Source organism: Dermacentor silvarum, chromosome 11 (assembly GCF_013339745.2).
Source record: "Dermacentor silvarum isolate Dsil-2018 chromosome 11, BIME_Dsil_1.4, whole genome shotgun sequence".
Taxonomy (NCBI): Eukaryota; Metazoa; Arthropoda; class Arachnida; order Ixodida; family Ixodidae; genus Dermacentor; species Dermacentor silvarum.
This window is the reverse complement of record NC_051164.1, coordinates 58,423,366-58,441,897: the sequence shown is the minus strand read 5'-3', so window position 1 is coordinate 58,441,897 and position 18,532 is coordinate 58,423,366. Positions and strand designations below refer to the sequence as shown.

Here is an 18,532-nt window from a genome sequence, read left to right as displayed (position 1 = left end):
CGATGACCTTACGCCGGTCCAGCGATCTCAACTTGTGTGCCTCTTGGAAGAATTTCGTTCTTTCGATGTCGGGCAATCTTCCCTAGGCCGGACACCAACTGTTACTCACCGCATCGACACTGGCTCGCAACCGCCATTGCGGCAACGCCCGTATCGTGTATCTCCGGCAGAGCGTCGTGTAATCAACGAACAAGTCGACGACATGCTTCGCCGCGAGGTGATAAGACCTTCCAACAGTCCATGGGCATCCCCTGTGGTACTCTTTACGAAGAAAGATGGTTCTGTGCGGATGGTTCTGCACAAGGTGCAGAATTATTTTCTTCTTTAGATCTGCGCTCAGGGTATTGGCAAGTACCCATGGCTGACGCCGATCGGCCAAAGACAGCTTTTGTAACATCCGACGGCTTATACGAATTTAACGTAATGCCTTTTGGGCTTTGTAATGCGCCCGCAACTTTTGAGCGCATGATGGACACCGTTCTGCGTGGCTTGAAGTGGCACACATGCTTGTCTTACCTTGATGACGTTGTTGTTTTTGCGCCGGACTTCACAACGCACCTTCAACGCCTACGGTGTGTTTTGACGTGCTTAAGAAACGCAGGCCTACAACTAAACCTCAAGAAGTGCCGATTTGCAGCTCGGCAGCTGACGATCCTCGGTTACGTCGTATCCAAGGATGGGATACTCCCCGATCCAGCCAAGCTTCGGGCCGTCGCCGAATTCCCTAAGCCAACATCCGTCAAAGAATTGCGCAGTTTCATAGGTCTGTGTTCTTACTTCAGACGCTTTATTTGCAATTTCGCCGCCATCATCTCACCCCTGACGAAACTGCTTACACGCAACGGGCCCCTCACTTCGTGGTCGTCTCGGTGCGACGAGGCCTTCACAAAGCTGCTTCATCTGCTTACGTCCCCGCCCATTTTGCGCCACTACGATCCGACAGCTCCTACTGAGGTGCATACAGATGCCAGCGGCGTTGGCCTCGGCGCTGTTCTTGCCCAACGCAAACAAGGGTTTCCTGAATATGTGATCGCCTATGCAAGTCGCACGCTTACGCAAGCTGAGACAAATTACAGTGTGACAAAAAGAATGCTTAGCCATCATCTGGACTCTGACTAAGTTCCGACCTTATTTATACGGCCGGCCATTTGACGTCGTCACGGACCATCATGCACTATGTTGGCTGTCGTCCTTGAAGGACCCTTCTGGTCGTCTTGCTCGTTGGGCACTTCGCTTGCAGGACCCGCAACGGACGCCAGCATTCTGACGCCGACGCCCTCTCGCGCTCTCCCTTGCCAGACAATACCTGCTCTTCCCTAACCGAGATTATTGTTTCTTCGGTCGACCTTACCACCATCGCTTCTGAGCAGCGCAAGGACCATTGGATTGCCTCCCTTCTGGACTTGCTTTCTGGTTCGTCGGCACAACGAAGCACTCGCACGTGGCGTCGCCAAGCACGTCATTTTGTCATTCGCGACAACCTGCTTCACCGACGCAATTATAACCCCGACGGACGCCAGTGGTTGTTAGTGGTACCACGCAGTTAGCGTTCCGAAGTATGCGCAGCTTTCGACGCTGATCCACAGTGTGCGCACTCCGGCGTTTTCAAGACTTACCAGCGTCTTCAAGAGAGGTATTACTGGCGCGGGATGTACAGCTACGTTCTCAAGTTCGTTCGCTCTTGTCCCGATTGCCAGCGCCGGAAATCTTCGCCCCGCCTCTCGCCAGCCGGTCTGCAACCTTTACCTTGCCCTACCCGGCCGTTTGGACGTGTCGGCATCGATTTGTAAGGGCCCCTTCCACTGACGTCGGCTGGAAATCGCTGGGCCATTGTGGCAGTCGACCACCTCACGCGATACGCCGAAACTGCCGCCCTACCGGCAGCTACAGCGCGCGATGTTGCCTCCTTCTTGCTTCGACGATTCATCCCGCGACATGGGCTACCCCAGGAACTGCTTAGTGATCGCGGACGTGTCTTCCTGTCCGAAGTAGTTGAAGCCATTCTCAAGGAGTGCCACGTTGTTCATCGCACAACTGCGGCGTACCACCCCCAAACCAATGGCCTTACCGAACGCTTCAACCGTACCCTCGGGTTCATGCTTGCTATGTACGTCGCCTCCGACCATACTAATTGGGACGCCATTCTGCCCTTCGTCACTTACGCCTATAACACCGCTACTCAGAGCACCACTGGCTTTTCACCTTTTTTCCTACTGTACGGTTGGCACCCGTCGCACACCATCGACACAATTCTACCGTACCGGCCGGATGCATCTGAATGTGCGCCCATTTCTGACATGGCAAGACATGGCTGATGAGTGCCGCGATCTCGCACGGGTCTTTACATACAGTGACCAAGAGCGCCAGAAGAGCACACGCGGTGACACCACTTCTGCACCCACCTTCCTTCCCGGAGCGCTTGTGTGGCTCTCGGTTCCTTCCGCTACACCTGGTCTCTCATCCAAACTAGTGCCCAAGTATGAAGGCCCCTACCGTATCGTCAAACACGCATCTCCCGTCAACTACGTGATCGAACCAGTTGAACCTTCTACGGACATGCGCCGTCGTGGACGCGACATTGTCAACGTCGAGCGCCTCAAGACCTACCATGACCCACTCATAGTGACCAGCTGTTGGGTCGCCCGACGGCTCCCTTTTCGCTCCCGGGGATGATTGTAGCGAAGGATACGAACGCCATAGTGGCTCATGCTCTCCAGCCCTTTCTAGTGGGTCGATCCCTCCTGCGCTCGCCTCGAGAAACGCCGCTCCTGCTGAGATCTCGGGCCTTGAACTAACGGTCGGTCCAAAAGGCTGGTGCCTAATAAACGCCTTTACACAAATTTAATTAAGCAGGGTAATCAAGGCACTCGAACCCATGACCTTTGTTTGAAGTAGAATCCATGACCTTCAGTTGTGCGCACCTCATGATGAACACCGTTGGTTGTCGCAATTACACAATCCATCAAAACGTTTCGGGCATGTCACTCAACTTTCAGTCACTCAACGACTGAAAGAGCATAGGCATCGCGCGATAGTAGTGACTATCGCGCGATAGTCACAATGCTTTCGCACTCATCCACGTAGGGATAACTAAGTGCCCTTCGATTTTTTTAAGTGCCTGCGTTCGCTTTAAATTATAAACCAGCAATAAACAGCTTCAACATTGCTACAAAATATTTTAAAGCGAAACTTTATATGGCTAGGCGAAACGCACAGGCGTCTGTTAATCGCCTGCCCACAGAAAGCTATCATCATCAGCATTGGCTCGAGCGTCGTCGTCTTCTGCCGCAGCTGGCTCGTTGGCGCCCCTTGGGTTGTGCTCGTGCTCATGCTCGGCATGCGCTCGTGCCACTGCTCCCGCGGTCGTCGTCGTCGTCTTCTTATACAGCTGACTGCGTTGCCGCTCATCATTACAGCGTAGAATTTGACTTTCGTCTGTCGTCGTAATGTGGAGGCCGCGTTTACGGGGGTAGGAGGCATTGCTTGAGGGGGTATGAGCCATTCATTCTCTTACGTAACGGACAGATTTAATTTTAAAGCAATTTAATTTCGAAGAATCCCAAGTGGCAATGGGCGGGCGAATGCTGCTAACCACGCCGCCGAGCAAACTCGAGACATCAAACGCAAGCGACAACGGCGGACTGCGGTCATACCGTCAGTGACGTCGTTCTCTCCATCGCAGCCGAACGTGTGTGTAACCTCATTAAGAAACACAATCACGTAACCAATAATTGAGAAATACTTTAATGAACTGTCGGGATTAATCCAGTGCTAAACACCGGGGCCGCATGTTTCAGCTTTGCTTGTTAACCATCTGTACGGAGTGCTTGGGCGGTGATCTTTCTTTTTTTTTATCACGTGCAAGGTGAAGCCAGCACTGCTAGAGGCAGGCATCGTTTGGCCTCTGCTGTCCAAGTACCCGGACGTTCTTCACACGTGGCTGTACACTTCCTTAACGCTTCAGTGGAGCACTGTTCTGCACGTGTCCATCGAGCGGTACCCGAACATCACCGTGATCTTCCTGGAACCGGTCCGAGAGTTCCATCGTATCGCCGAAAAGCACGAGCAGTGGGCCAGTGACGTGGAACAAGCCGAGCGCTACTTCGAGACCCTCAGGTCAACGTTATGCTTATCGCCGTCACTTGGAACGGTTACCACGTCCTCATAACCTTGCAGCGATGTTATCTTGGATAGTAAACTTTCGTTTGCTATCGATGTATACAGTATAGAAGCCGGGTGCGGCTTATCACAGTTGTGCTCCTGCTCTTCGCTTGCACAAAAGAATACTGTTTTGACCATTTTCACAGTAAAAAAGGGAGTCACACGATGAGTTTACCAGACTATGGAGAATTTCGTCTCTCATTGTGACATCAGCGAACTGAGTGCAAAATTTGATGACGCTTATGTAAGCAGTTCTGGAAGAATAACAAATGTTTAGTTCTTCTTGAGCGCGATTTAAAGCAAATTTCTAACTATGTGTTTGTTGCCCCTACCTGTTGTCAAAAATTCTGACGGCGAAAGCGCATGCACTGTTGTAAAAGCAGCAATTGCGTAGCTAGTGTAGCATTTGTAATAAAATTACTGGTACTTACTCATTGTAGGCACTGTATATCAAGAAGGGCCAGGAATTGATTAGCAATTTCAAACTCTTCGTACGTGGTGTTTCCTACAGCGTCAGTAGTATATGCTTACTTGTTGACTGGCATTTTATTCTTAACATAGACTTCTTGGTGTGCGCGATAATTTTTGGGGAAATGTTTAATTAATTGTCACGATTTTCTATATAAAATAGTGATATTGTCCTAGCTGAACTTAAAAAGTAAAATGGAGGCTTTCCTGCAAAAGTTTTCTTCCGGTGCGTACATGGACAGCAAAAGCGACAATTTCATACGATACTCTGAAAGTGAAATTCAACATACCAGCCCTTAAATACTTGCAGCCAATTTAATAGCATTGTTTTGCGCGTTATGCATGCGCAAGTCAATAAATAACGAAAAATACATTTAAGTGTGCATATATCCATAACGTATGGCAAAAACCGAAAGGAAGGTTATTTTTTATGCCTCTCGTGTTACGCATAAGAAAGGCAGTTTTGGGAGGGAACATCGACATCGCGAAAAGAGAAGAAAGAAATTCTTCAGCACATTCGTGCAAAATTTAAATTGTCTTAACGCTTTACATGTGTAGAACAGGTATACGTAGAGTGCTCCGCGTTATTTTAACCTGGGCGTGCCTAAGCTGTTAAGAAAATAAAAATTCGCCGCTTCTGCGGTATCCGGGGTACTACTCGCGTCTACACGTCTACAGTCTGTTGCTTCTTATTTCGTTATTATGTATCAAAGTAACCACAAGGAGCTGGCCTAGCAACAAATTAACACCTAATTTTCGAGAATGTTTTACTTGAGCGCTGCCAACAATGATAGCTGGTTGTACGGAACGTTCAGTCATTGAGCTGTTCCTTAAATATCTTGCTCTGCGTTTTGTTTTGTCTGTTCCTCTGCGTTTTTTTTTCTTGCCGTGATCAACTTTGCTGCTAATGAACTCTCCAAGCTGCCCAGCTTGTCGTAGTACCGTAGTAACTCAATTCCAAGGCTCAACCAATTTTTCACGGTTAGTATTCCAAAATATAATGCCCTAGATTTTTACGGGCATCCCTATTGGCATGCATCAAAGACTTCACCGACGGCACGATTGAATTAAATGAAAACAATTTTTTTAGCGGTCACGACTAAGTTTCGCGCCCGCAGTACGGAAAAGCGCGGCCTTCGCAATGAGTTTCCAATACATTGAGGTCCCTGTAGGGGCAATTTCGACACGAGGTATGGACGCAGTGTCAAATGACGACAAACGCCAAGCGCTCGCAGTAGCTTCGCGTATCCGCAGTACGGCAAATCATCGCAAAGGTGGGATTCGAGATTGCGAATTGGCATTTGAACACCACTCATTGCGCTTTTGGTTTTGTTCTCGATTCTTAAGACGCCTGTCGTAGTTTAGTGCCCTTTTCTACGATATGTAACGTGCGCGCTAGAAACCAGCAGCTACGCTAATTGGTGATTTCGTTCGCCCTGTTCGTCTAAGTCCCTGAAACACATTTTTAATGTCCCACGCAGGAGGGAGTTTCACAACGTTACCGAATCATCGACGAATGAGACCGAAGGCACCGTCAGCTTTGACACCACCCACAAAATGGACATAATGTACCTGCCTCCGCTACAACACAACACGGGCTTCCTTTCGAATTACACCGTGCTCAACCCAGCGTGGATATTCGGAACCGTGCCGGCCCTTACCCACGAGCGATGGCTGGCTGAGTTGGACCGCAATGGTGCCGGCATCTCGGGCGACGTCGACTTTGTGTCGACCAAGCCGGGTTTCGTGAGGGTGTTTCTAGAGCTGTGGAAATATCGCGGTGACCACGAGATGCACCTGTTCCTCTCCTGGTGCACCGTCCAGACCGTTGCACTCTACACGAACCGACGCCTGCTGGTAAACTTCTACGGCCGGTGAGCACCGAATTACGCAAGAGTATAAATACCAGGGCTGATCTAATCGGGCTCAACACTACAAAACGGCGCAGGAGACACATAATACCGTCGTCCTTGTGTGCCAGTCCGAGCAACTCACGCATCTAAGACATCAAAGCGTAATGGGGCAATTCTCACACCTTCCGGCAGTCCTACGTTAATGATTTGCCATATTGCTCTAAATATATAAAATATTTTCAAAAGTTTACCTATATCCGGTGCAATTCCTTCGCTATGGCCGAGCCTTTTATATGTTTCACTGCATTCGAGGTTTATTCGGACACCTGCCGTTTCCCCCTTAAGTTTTCTTTAAAAATTAGGGTAGGGCACGAACGTACGCAATTAGAGCAAATACTCAATTTGATCATGAAAAAAAACCGGACGTTTTACCCGCAAAATAGCTCTCAATTTGCGCACTTCTGAGATCACCTCCAACGTCCAGCTGGTGAAGTGGAACTTGATAACAAAAAGCAGAAAGAAATTAGTAGCCCTTCCTCTGCAGAAGAAAAGGGAGTAAGCGAAGCTTTTCGTGTGTTTGTTCGGTGTTCCTCCGAGCGAATTGCACTGACGAGTACCACGTTGTGCTCGAACCCCAACCGCTCACACTCACGGCAGCTGGTCCCGAAGTTCCGGTTGAGAAACTCGCATTGAAAATTGGCCGTCGCACCGGGCAAGTTGGCGTTAGCGTTGCCGAGGCGTGCAGCACAGTTGTCAGGTTCCTGGAGGGCAAGACGGCGCTAACGTTTGGCCTCAACATCGCACTCCCGAATCTCGGGGTCAGCGGCTCCTCACTGACGTTTGGCCTGAAAATCGCGCTCCAGCAGCTCGGGGTCCGCGGGTCTTCGCTGAGGTTTCGCCTGGGCTTCGGAAGCCCTCACGCTAGAATTGGCACGTCGACGAGGAGCCTTTTTTCGAGAGCGTTCGTGGCGCCGTTGCTCCAAACGCAGCTTGCTCCTTAGCGGAATACACCGCGCGCGGCCTTCCCATCCGGACGCCGAAACTGATCTGAGGCAAATGAATCCCGGCGGAGCGCGTGCCTAGCCCGTTTGCTTCACTTTCCCTTCCCGCGACACTCAAACGACCCTGATTGGTCGCACGCGTCACATGATCAGGCGCCGGCGCAGCTTCCCCCGCACCTGCTCCTTCTTTCATCCTTCTTTCTTCATTTCTTCTCCCTGGCTCATACCCGCATATGCAATGCGGGTATGCGCCACACGTGAGATTTTGCGTGACTACAACGCCACCGAAACTTGTGAACCATTACATGCTTGGCCTAAAAATTTGCATTAATTCATTAGATAAACGACCACAGAAGTTTTGGTGCATTTCACTGAGCTACGCAAGCGAAGCATATTTAAGCGAACCGCTTCCTTTGGCTCTTTCGGCCGTTTTCGTGGTTGGTCGATGGTCGAGCTCAGCAATGGAAACGTTCGTTTGCTGGTTCTTTCGTTCGGGCTCATCATTTGCATTCACAATAATAATCGATGGAGTCTGCAGAAATTTGCTATAGCTTTTGATAATTACATTTCAAAGCAAACTCAGGCTACACTGGTGACTGTTGTTAAATTGACATTTCATACTGACCACGCCACCACAGGCTATATACCATTGGCCTTCACGGTGGTCCTTCGAAAACTTTTCCGGAACTCCCTTAAAAGGGGCCCTGAATGACCCCTCGGGCTTGGTGAAATAACATAGTCCATGGGTAGGATACGCTGTTGTGAACATCTCAGCCAAGTTTTACTGTCGTACGCAGTGCGTGGAGCTCGGAAGCGGAGCGAGAAGTCACCTTTCTCTCAAACGCCCTCGTTTCAACAGAGACGTGATCCTCACCCTCTGCTGTGTGCTTTATTGCGCAATAAAGCACATTCCAATACGCGGCTGCTATTCGTCGCTGCGGTCGGGTACACCGCGGCCGCCGCAGGGTGCCGCCACGAGTCCAGTGGCTAAGCGCACTGCGGCTCTCAGAGGACAACCGCGTTTGGCTTAGGTTAGCGCGGCATAGGCACCAAAATCTGAAATTCGAACTGCGCGCAACGGTGACGTTTTGAAGGCGGAGGGTTGTGGCCCCGCCCCACTCCGCCATAGCCTTCGGAGTGCAAGGCATTGAAGAAGATGGGGGAGCACAGCTTAGGCTGCGTTTGATTGCCAATAACTCCGCTTCTGCTGAACGCATTGAAGTACTTTTTGCGGCAAATAATTCCTGAAGTGGCCTATTTTTACCTCAAATGTCGATCTCCACTTCGATAAAAAGTGGTTCAGGGCCCCTTTAACAGCGTCGCTGTAAGAATTTGGACAGCTCTGCGCGCCTTTTTGAGCCCATGCGGCCTTTTCCTCCTCTCTCCTGCGCTGTTTGTCTGGCGTTAAACAGGCACTAATTTGCTATATCATTTCACTGACTCTACACTTTTTGTCCTATGCCACCGACGACTATAAAAGGGACTATTAGGTACGCAATAACGTACAGGATGGTTATATGTATGCACTGTATTATCTGTTGAGTCAGTACCATTATGTCAGACACAGGATCGTTCGGAATGGCGCCAAGTTATAAGGTTACTGTAACGTGGACTTATCAGTATTATTTCCACACTGAGGCACACACCTTGCTTCCGGCTTCTTTAACACAGTGTGGAATGCGGGGACTTATCGCAAGGCTTCAAACTAAAACATAAGTGGCAAATACAGCTAGCATGGGGAAATACTGAAGCAGGGCGCACATGAACGGAGATACATGGAGCATTTTCGGGCATCTATTTCGACAACAAATATCGCATATGCAAAGGTATGGTACTTTTTTTCATTCAGAAGCCGGCATTCTGCCAAATTTGTTTCGTAGTATAATACGCACATGTCATCGCGATACGAATAGTGTGAGTATAAGTGAATATTCGATATCATGTCTCTGTGCTAGTTGCATTTCTGAGCAGTTCCTGATAAAGATAGATAGAGTCGGGTATTATTACTGTATTGATTAGTTCATTTGTTCTGTGCACGCATTCTCGCTTTATTTTATGTGTTTATTGTCACATTGCTTTTTCTTAGTGTAGCATCTGAAAATATACGTATTGTTGGGCCCTAGTATTGTGCATGCATGCCCAGCGCTTCCTAATGTCCAGCCTCGCACACAAGCACTGGTGTTTATTTGGAATTTATTTTTAGCAGTCACACAAATGATCAAATTTCCTATTTCAGGATGAAGCCATACATCAATACACACTATACAATCGGAACGATTGTTCCGAGTGTAGGGTGTGGTGATTGCAGTACACGGTAATCGAAAAAAGAAACAAAAAAAAGAAAACAGGAAGGAATTCACGAGATTGATTTAAGGAGCTAACAGTTTTCTTCTTTAGACAACACATCCCGCATTGAAGCAGCTATCGCACTGTCAGCCAAAAACTGTTGGCTGTGTAGTATAGTTGCTTAGCTATGTATTGTAATTGTATGCAATTTCGACACGCAGTGAAAGCAGCGCAAACAAGTACCACGCTGCATTGTGTCTCAGCAAAGCGCACCTATTGTGCGGCGGTGACTTGTTCGACAAGTACTTCCAAGACGTAATCTCGGAGCAGGTGATGCGTGTTGCGCAGCGGGTGGTGGCCGACACCCGCCAGGCATTCGCGAGTCGCCTGGAGCGCTGGCCGTACAAGGATGACAACATAAGCGTTGTTGAGGACTGGCAGTCAACCGACCTTAGCCTCGGCTACTTCCACCCTAGCACACAGGAAGAACAGCATCAGGTAAGGGAGCACAGAACTTCGTCTCATCTCGTTTTTGCAATAAGGCCTCGTCAGTGTGTAACGAGAATTCATCCTGCGGCTACACCGAAGAGGACACTGACAGTAGTCCCACAATTTTGTTGGCGCATGAATTCCCCCCATCTGAGCTCAAGAATGATCGTTCTGAAAGTTTACTGCGCTGCACTTTCGTATGAAAACCAGAAGCGCGCCCCGCTTTGGGCACTAATTCAAACACAGGACACGAATTTGCGGCAAACTTGCGCAAAAATACATATTTTTAAGGTGATGCTTTCGTAGCCTCTGCAAGCCACTTTGGTGGTTCTAGTAACTGTCGACTGCTCAGGTCGATGTCAATAGGCTGCGCTCCAACAACTTAAAAAAATTGGGACACAACATTTACATCGGCTTATATAGTGCCTAATTCACATCATGCCCCTTTCCGCGCCTTTAACGGCCATGAATGAGCCGCAGTCGACTGTGGCGTTTTACTAAAGTATGTGCGCTACATGTACTCTTAGTCCAGTCACGTGATTTAGCACGCATGCGCACATATAGCGCGTGATATAAACGCGTGGAAAGTATCAAAAGGGGACTTTTCAGCAGTCGCAAGCACAGAGCTCACCGGGATTAGACTATGCGACACCTACGCGGAGATTCGGTCGACATATTGATTGCGTGTTCACCAAAGTAATTTTCAAGATGGAAGGCGTTAAGTGCACATCTTCCATTGCCGTCCACAGACCGATAGTATTCCCGATCACGCGATTATTCAAAACCGTGGTTACGTCGTAATGTGTAATTACAGATGTCTACACATTGTGCATGTTTACCATGTGTTGTGGTGTGTTACACTGCACCATTCTCCTAACACAAGAAAGCTTCACACGCATAGGCAGAAGTCATGGATGGCAGATACCGTGTTCGGCTAATTTTAGAATGCAGTACATACTAAATTCTTTATTTCTCCCGAAACCGAAGTGTTGCCACTTCCATTGAAAACAACCTCAAATTAGGTGACCCACTTCGTAAAAATTACGTGTTTCAGCATGAGAACAAAACTACGAAAATTAAAAAGCAATAAAATATTTGACAGCTGTGCACCTAGTCCGTGTTCCTCTACGTTCTCGTTCACTCCATCTATGTACGGAAAGCTTCATTTGTTGGCAGTCATAATTAAAGCGCACTCCCATTTTTGTTTGTCGAGTCTAAAATACCTCACGCACGACGGCATTATTATGGTAAAAATATGGCAAGAAGAGATAATGGTATGGCAACAAGAGGTATATTGATGAGGCAGACAAAGGACTGAGCCTACGCAGTCGTAAAACTGGAAATAATAGCCTTGCCACTCTTCCCTCGTCATAGCTCGCATACATGGCAGGAGCGCGGCTCAAGGGAAAGGCGATGTCTGAAAGCATGCCTCGTTTTGTGTCTCTTCTATGGAGGAAATGCTACTACTTTTCATGGCAACGCATTGCGGTATAACCGTAGAAGTTTTAATTCAAGCTAACGTACGCTTCGTTTATGTCTGAAGAATAGACGCCGTGCAAATTTGTCGAGCGAGTAATTGACGCAGGCCGCATTGAAACACCGCAGCGTCAACGCTACGCTGCTCAAGCGGCCGCCCAGCAAATCAACATTTCTGTAACCGCCACGGTAGCTTAGTGGTTATGGGGATTCTCCAGGTCGCGCGTTCGAACCCAACCGCCACGGCCGCACTTGGATGGCGGCAAATTTCAAAAGCGGCACGGTACACGTTAGATGCACGTTTGCGAACACCAGGTGAATAAAATTATTCCGGAGTCCCCCACTAGGGTGCGCCTCATAACAAGATTGTGTTTCCTTGCGATGCGCCACGTGAGGGGAAGACTGTGCTAACCTCCTCGCAGGCTATAACCACTAGTGTTCAACAACGCCTCAAGCAAACGTCTTGCTACATGTTCTGCGTAATACGTAAATAAACACAAGTGGTGCACGCGAAGCGACGTTTAACATCAACTGACCACTCTGCTATTGCACTAAACGCTGAATAACTTAAACGTTTGCCGTCAACATCGCCACCATTTATTGTAAATCAACCCGAACTGCACAGAAAGCTTCGTTTACATTGATTCTCACAGTGTGGGAAATTGGCATGATTTTTTTTTTCATTTTTCATTTTGATTTTCTTCAAAAATTGTGGAAAATTGCGAAATTTCAGAAACCAAAACTATGAAATTTACAAATATGTAACTCGCCAACAAAAATCACATCACAGTTTTGTAAACAAATGCTAATATTACATCTACAATGGACACAATAGACATATATTCATCGGTGGGAAATATGCCGCAGATATATGAGTAGGTCTTGATCAAGACAACTGTAGCAAGGTCACGTAAGCTGCCAATTCATAAATCAAGTTTGTCTGCTTTAGATGTACTAACGGATGCAGTTTATAAAACTGCAATTTCAGATTTTCGTGCAGAGTTACAGATTTATAAACTCGGCGCTTCTACTTTTTTCTTTTACCTAACCGATATTCACCAATTTCCATAAAAACTTGCAGTCCTACACCGTAATTGCGCTTGCTCCAGTGACGAGAATTGGGCTTCTTTTCCCAAGTACAACACATTTAATTGAAATCGGTCCAGCGGTAGTCTCATTAAAGCATTTATGCCTTTCACATGCGTTTGAAAACGTGGCATCGGAGCTCACTCCTAGTTAGCGCCTCCTCCTGATGCTTTACGAAGTCTCGGCGGAGCCTAATGCCGCGCATCGTTTGCGCAGCAGCAGGTGCCAGGCGCCACGTGTACGCGCGACCTTGGCCACTCTTTCGTGGTCAACATGCTGTTGGCCTCACTGGGCCACGTCAACGAGAGGCACCGCTGGGCATCCGAACAGATAGAGTTCGCTGGGTGGTTCGTTCTTAAGCCGGGCAATGACCTGGCACTGCTGCCATACGCGATCACCTTCCCGTGGATCAGCGAAGGTGGCACACGGTTTATGAACCATGGTGGACTCGGCAACCACGTCGCCTGGGCACTCAGCTTGCTATTCTTCAACGGGTAACTATGCACGATTGGTAAAACGCGGCCAGTGTTCGAATGGTGGAAGAGTGATTTCGCTTTACTTAGGGTCGAGCATTAGGTGCAACAAAGCTGGCGAATATTCTCCACTTAACCTAAATGAAAGGAGGTTTCACTTGGAATCACAAACAATGTGGAACGTCCTTCTACTCATTGGAAGTTTTCTTTTTTAAGTACATATTAATAATATGCGGCACATAGTCACACAAACTACACATGGCTTCCAGGTAGACATCTGAGAAACAATGTTCCGCATAGAAGGTACGTGCTCGTGGAACCCAGTTTCGGAAAACAGTCTACTTCGATGGAACGAAGTTCCGCATTTCATCATGTGTCATTAGGAAGTAAATAAAAATGTAATAGATGAAATGGCGTTCACTATCTTATGTGGTTTTATGTGGGACGCTTTTCTACAAGTGGATATTGTTAGCAAGAATTTGCCACCTTTATGGGAACCATAGTGTAACAATATTAGGAATGTAATAAACGCAATTGTGCTCGTTGATTTGTCAAGAAAATTTTGCTTAGCAAAGGACAGAGTAGCTGGCTAAACCTCAAGCCGATCTATCTGCCTTTGTTATCATCAATTTTTGCACTTAATCTGTGTAGAACTGACAGCCCACCACTGTGATAACATACTGGCCAGATCCTTTGTCGCTGGCATTGCGTTTTGGCCGCGGGTCAGGTTCCTTCAGTTTGCCTCAAACGGGTTTTCCCGTAACAGTCACTGATTTCTAATATGCGCTTCAATAAGGGGACTCTGTAAGCACTAGTAGTTTATCCATATCATGGGAGCAAAGCAGCACCAATGACGCTACCTAAATAAGGCCACTACACGCCCCAATTCAGGCAGTATATATCCTGGTTTTACTGCCCTAGTCGCGCTCCCCCATGGATAAAGGGTGGTCCAAATCCGAGGTGATCAAAATTATTCCAGAGTACCCCACTACGGCATGTCTCATAATCATATCGTGATTTTTTTTGCGTAAGACGCCAGAGTTTAGGTACGTACAAGGCCGGAGCACACAGCTTTATTGCCTTCCTTGGTCCTTATTCTGGGTGGCGCTGTTCAAAATTCAAGATGGTCCACTAACCACCTCAGATTCAGAGATCATGAAGAATTCTTTTAATTAGTTTGTCAAGCTCAAGCTCACTTGGGATGCTACGAATACCATATCTTCTTGCACAATATATAGTAAGCGTAGGAAGTTGACGTTTATTCGCAGAGGTAAGGAGGATCATTAAATATTTCCGCTTAGTAGACAACTATACGAACTAAGTATAGTAATATTATTGGCCGTATAAGCTTGGTAACATTAACTTAACTAAATCAACAAGCATGGTCTAACGCGTGCACAGGTAAATATGAACACACCTCTCTCGATGACCGCGGAAACTCGCTGTCAGAACGCTGGCGTGAGGAGGCGCGGCGACAGCAGCGAGCGAATTGACCTCCAGTGGCATCTCTCGCTTCAACGCGAACTAAACGTCAAAAACACAGCGCATACGAAGATACCGGCATTAGTTGCACTTCGCCCACATCGCAGACCGCTTTGAAGGTGAGGCCCGCGCTGGCGCGCACATTCTCCACATCACAGATCGCTTTTAAGATAGGCGCCCGCGAGGCCGCCACCAGATTAACCCCCCATTCTCGTCTCTCCGCTATCCCCCCCCCCCCCCTGTGCCTCGCGTGCGACAGGGAAAGCACGCATCCGCCTCGGCTCTCCCTCGCGCGCGCGCGCGTGATTGTATCGCAAACGTCGGCTGACCCTCGCAAGCTTTCAATCGCACAGACAGCGTAGGGCGCGCGGCGACGATGTTACCGTGTTTAGAGTTTATATGGAACCTCACAGCGACGCCCACGACCACGTCCACGACCACGGCAGAAATGCGCTTGGAGTGTTCATAAGATAGCTGTCACAATAAAATGCACGCCAACATCCATTTAAGAAAGAAAATTCTTGCCGAGAGCCAGCATTGTTTATTGCGTTAGATGAAGCTAACGTGTATTCGGCGCTGATAGCGCCTGAGCTCGTTAATCGTCTCGGCTATGATTTGCCGCGTGGTCGCAAGGATTGCCGCTTTATTATAGCAATAAAATGTTAGTACACCTGTCTTAGCCACCTTTATAAAAGCATCGACAACATCCATTCGGTAAAGGTTCTGGGTGTTCATATGAAATGCGCCTTTTTTGCAACCAATATAACTGAAACATGTGTATAGGTGCCTTTTTAACCTCATAGTTGTGTGGGAGAATTCGAGTCAGTTGCTGGTATGACATGTTCAGCATTGGTAGTTACCGCTTGCTGGTCTCAGTAACTATTTTAATTTTACCCCTCTGCATAGCTACGTCAGATCTCGGGACGCTGTCGATGCCTTCAATCGGGCCATCGAAAGTGCCAACAAAGCCAGCCGTCCTCGAGACGTCGGTGATCGAGACAGGGTCCTCCAAGTTTTCCGCATGCTGGCCTTGGACGTGTCATACGACGCTTACCGTGCTGCCGGTGCGGTTGAGGGCGATGAACACCTCGAAGGGTTCGAGGGTTACGGTGGCGCCGCGATGTTCTTCATCGCATCGTGTTATGCTCTGTGTCGTGGAAGCGACACCCCGCTGCCTTTCGCCGGCGCCGAATGCGACGAGCTATTCCGCAATATTGAGGACTTCGGGATTGCTTTTGGGTGTGAACTGGGCAGTGCGATGAACCCCTTCAACAAGACTGCTCTCATGTGAATTTGGCGTGTACCTAATAGGCGCGTCATTTGGTTTGACTTGTAGGGGGCACAAATGTTTGTTGATTTCCTGATTATTGATAAGCTCAAGATGTTAGTATTATCCCATTGCGTTACTATTTCTGCAGTTTCTATGCAACGCTTTTGCAGACAAGCTTCAGCGAACTCAAAGAGTGAGGCGCTTACCCAGAAAGCCAGAGAAGGTGCATAATCGTGTTTGCAGATGATTATTGTACGTGTTTTGCCATTCAACATGGTATGTATTGTGCTGCAACTCCCATAGCATTTCAAAACTAACAGCGTGGTCTACTTATTCGATTGAAATAGAACAAATCGTGCACCCACAGCTGCTTCAAGTTAATCATGCTGGTGCTATGTTTGGCTCGGAGGAAGCAAGTCAATGCTTGCGATTGCCTTTCCTATGAATTCTGTTATTGTTCCCAAACTCCGATACCGCGTAATCTAGAACAATTTATTGAATCTAGAACAATACAGTGTGACAACGCCTTGGTTGACGCTTCGACTCTTCTGTAATGGTGCACGTGTGGCTTCTGCTAAGAGAATGCAGATTGTTTTTGTAGCGTAAGGTTGTTTACGGACTAAAAAGATATTCTTTCTATAAAACAATGGGCTGCATTTACGTCAATGCAGTGGCAGTAACGTACATGTTAATGTTTTTTTCTCTGTCGAAAGTGAGGAGATGTATCCGGAGAAAAATAAACATTTTCTGTCAGTGTTCTTTCTCTCAGTGCTTTGACCGCCAGAACAGGGGATATTCATTATGCATTTCGCAACGCTATCCACCATCATTGCTGGGACGTAGTTGACATGTGCCTCTATGGTCTAGTGCAGTTCGGCGATCGTCGCTGTGCGGCTATTCAGAATTCTTAAGAAGGCGGTTGGCACTTAACTGCAATTTTTCCTAATAATGTAGTCTTAAATTCAACCACCTTGTAATGCCTTCGGGCCTAAGCATTCTAAAAAGAAATAGTGAACATTCGATTCTATATTTTGGGGAACTGAAATGCCGGAAAAAGTATTCTTCATGAACTCATGATTTCCGTTTCAAGATATTTAATTTCGAGACAACGTGTACTGCCTTTTTCATTCAAAGGGTGTGAAAGACACGGTTGGAACATTGCCCCTAGCGGCTACCACTGTAATTAGTGCTGTAAGCTAACAACACGTTCCCGGTAATAAAGTAACGAAATGCAACGGGAAATAAAGCAATAGGCCCGTGTAATTTGGCATGGATAAATGACCCAATTTTACAGTCCGCACAAGAAAGACATTCACGGGACTAGGAGGTTTGAAGTGGTGAGCAGTGGAATTAGAGATGCTTCATGTCACCATTACGAGCCTTGGCGATATTATTCAAAATACAGCCCACCTCACCATTCCCAGTGCACATTACTTAAAAGGACTCTTGCAGACACTTCCTAACAGTGGCGCTCAACATGGTTCAATGGAGCCCTAAATACTGGGAAAAAAGGAAGTCCATGATGAACAAAATGATAACATTGAGCTTATTTATTTCCTACACTACGGCGTGCCTCAATCAGAACTGGTATTGCCACGTAAAACCCCAGAAAGAAGAAGAAGGCATAATTTATACACTACAACTAAACAGTAAGACGAGAACATAAGTCCTTGAGAAGTAGGCTTGCTAGAGTTACACGTTGGCGTTGATACAATACCTGGCTCACGCCAGTGACAGGACATGTCGCGAATACGCTCGTTATTTGTGGCGTATATGAGATTATGTAAATAGGAAAGCTTTAGCGCCAACTCGTCCAAGGCAACTCGTGCTTGTAGTGTCTAGAGATGCTGTAATGGTACCATGAAAAATACCATTTCATGGGACACAAAGCGAGCCTGCAGGCAGCCTAAACGGTTTGCTCATGGGTTCGCTTTTGGCTGTCGCGAAGTTGATGGCTAATGCTGGCGCGAGACGGGTGAATGAAAATGAAGCGAGCAGAGCACGTGAAAAAAGCACTATTCTGCATTGGCGCCACAATCTGACACTCTCTTAAGCCAGAAAGTTTCGAGAACGAAATGGCTCGCACAGATGAGCCCACTAATTCACCCGTCCCTGTTCATGCTTTTGCCGCACTCTGAGCTTAAGACTTTACCACTGCATTTGTTTGATAAGAAAGACATTCTCAGAATAAAAGAAGATCATGCTTAGATTAGGGCTGTTTCTGGTGGTCGTAGAAGCCACCCGCTTCTTCCGAGGAAGTTTCCCGTGTTTTCCATACTTAGAGCCAGAACACAATGCGTTCATGCTGGTGTCAGGAGTACTTCATCCAATCCTTTCGCAATGCGTATTTATTTTGCTTCTAGGAGTAGGGCAGCTCTGTGCTGATTCGTAATTTTGGTCTTTCTATCAACTTTTAGTAGGGTTAACAGATGAGAAAATTGGTAGCGATATATTTACAGGTGATAGTCTGAAAGTGAATTATTTTAA

The 18,532-nt window shown here is 47.5% G+C and overlaps 2 protein-coding genes across 2 annotated transcripts in view; both read left to right on the top strand.

Annotated features, from left to right (window-relative positions):
- The window catches only part of LOC119432606 (uncharacterized), a 63,819-nt gene extending 51,904 nt beyond the window's left edge, over positions 1-11,915 (top strand). Inside the window, exons 4-7 of the mRNA XM_037699766.2 lie at positions 3,866-4,116; positions 6,111-6,503; positions 9,991-10,267; positions 11,844-11,915. Of these exons, the coding sequence (XP_037555694.2) occupies positions 3,866-4,116; positions 6,111-6,503; positions 9,991-10,267; positions 11,844-11,915 (993 nt within the window). The remainder of the gene's footprint in view (positions 1-3,865; positions 4,117-6,110; positions 6,504-9,990; positions 10,268-11,843) is intronic.
- Positions 11,916-13,042: 1,127 nt separating this feature from the next.
- LOC125941580 (uncharacterized) lies at positions 13,043-16,352 on the top strand. Its single transcript, XM_049659151.1, has 2 exons — positions 13,043-13,314; positions 15,682-16,352. Exons 1-2 carry the CDS (start codon positions 13,094-13,096, stop codon positions 16,064-16,066), a joined length of 606 nt encoding a protein of 201 aa, XP_049515108.1. The 5' UTR covers positions 13,043-13,093; the 3' UTR covers positions 16,067-16,352.
- The last annotated feature ends 2,180 nt before the right edge of the window (positions 16,353-18,532 follow it).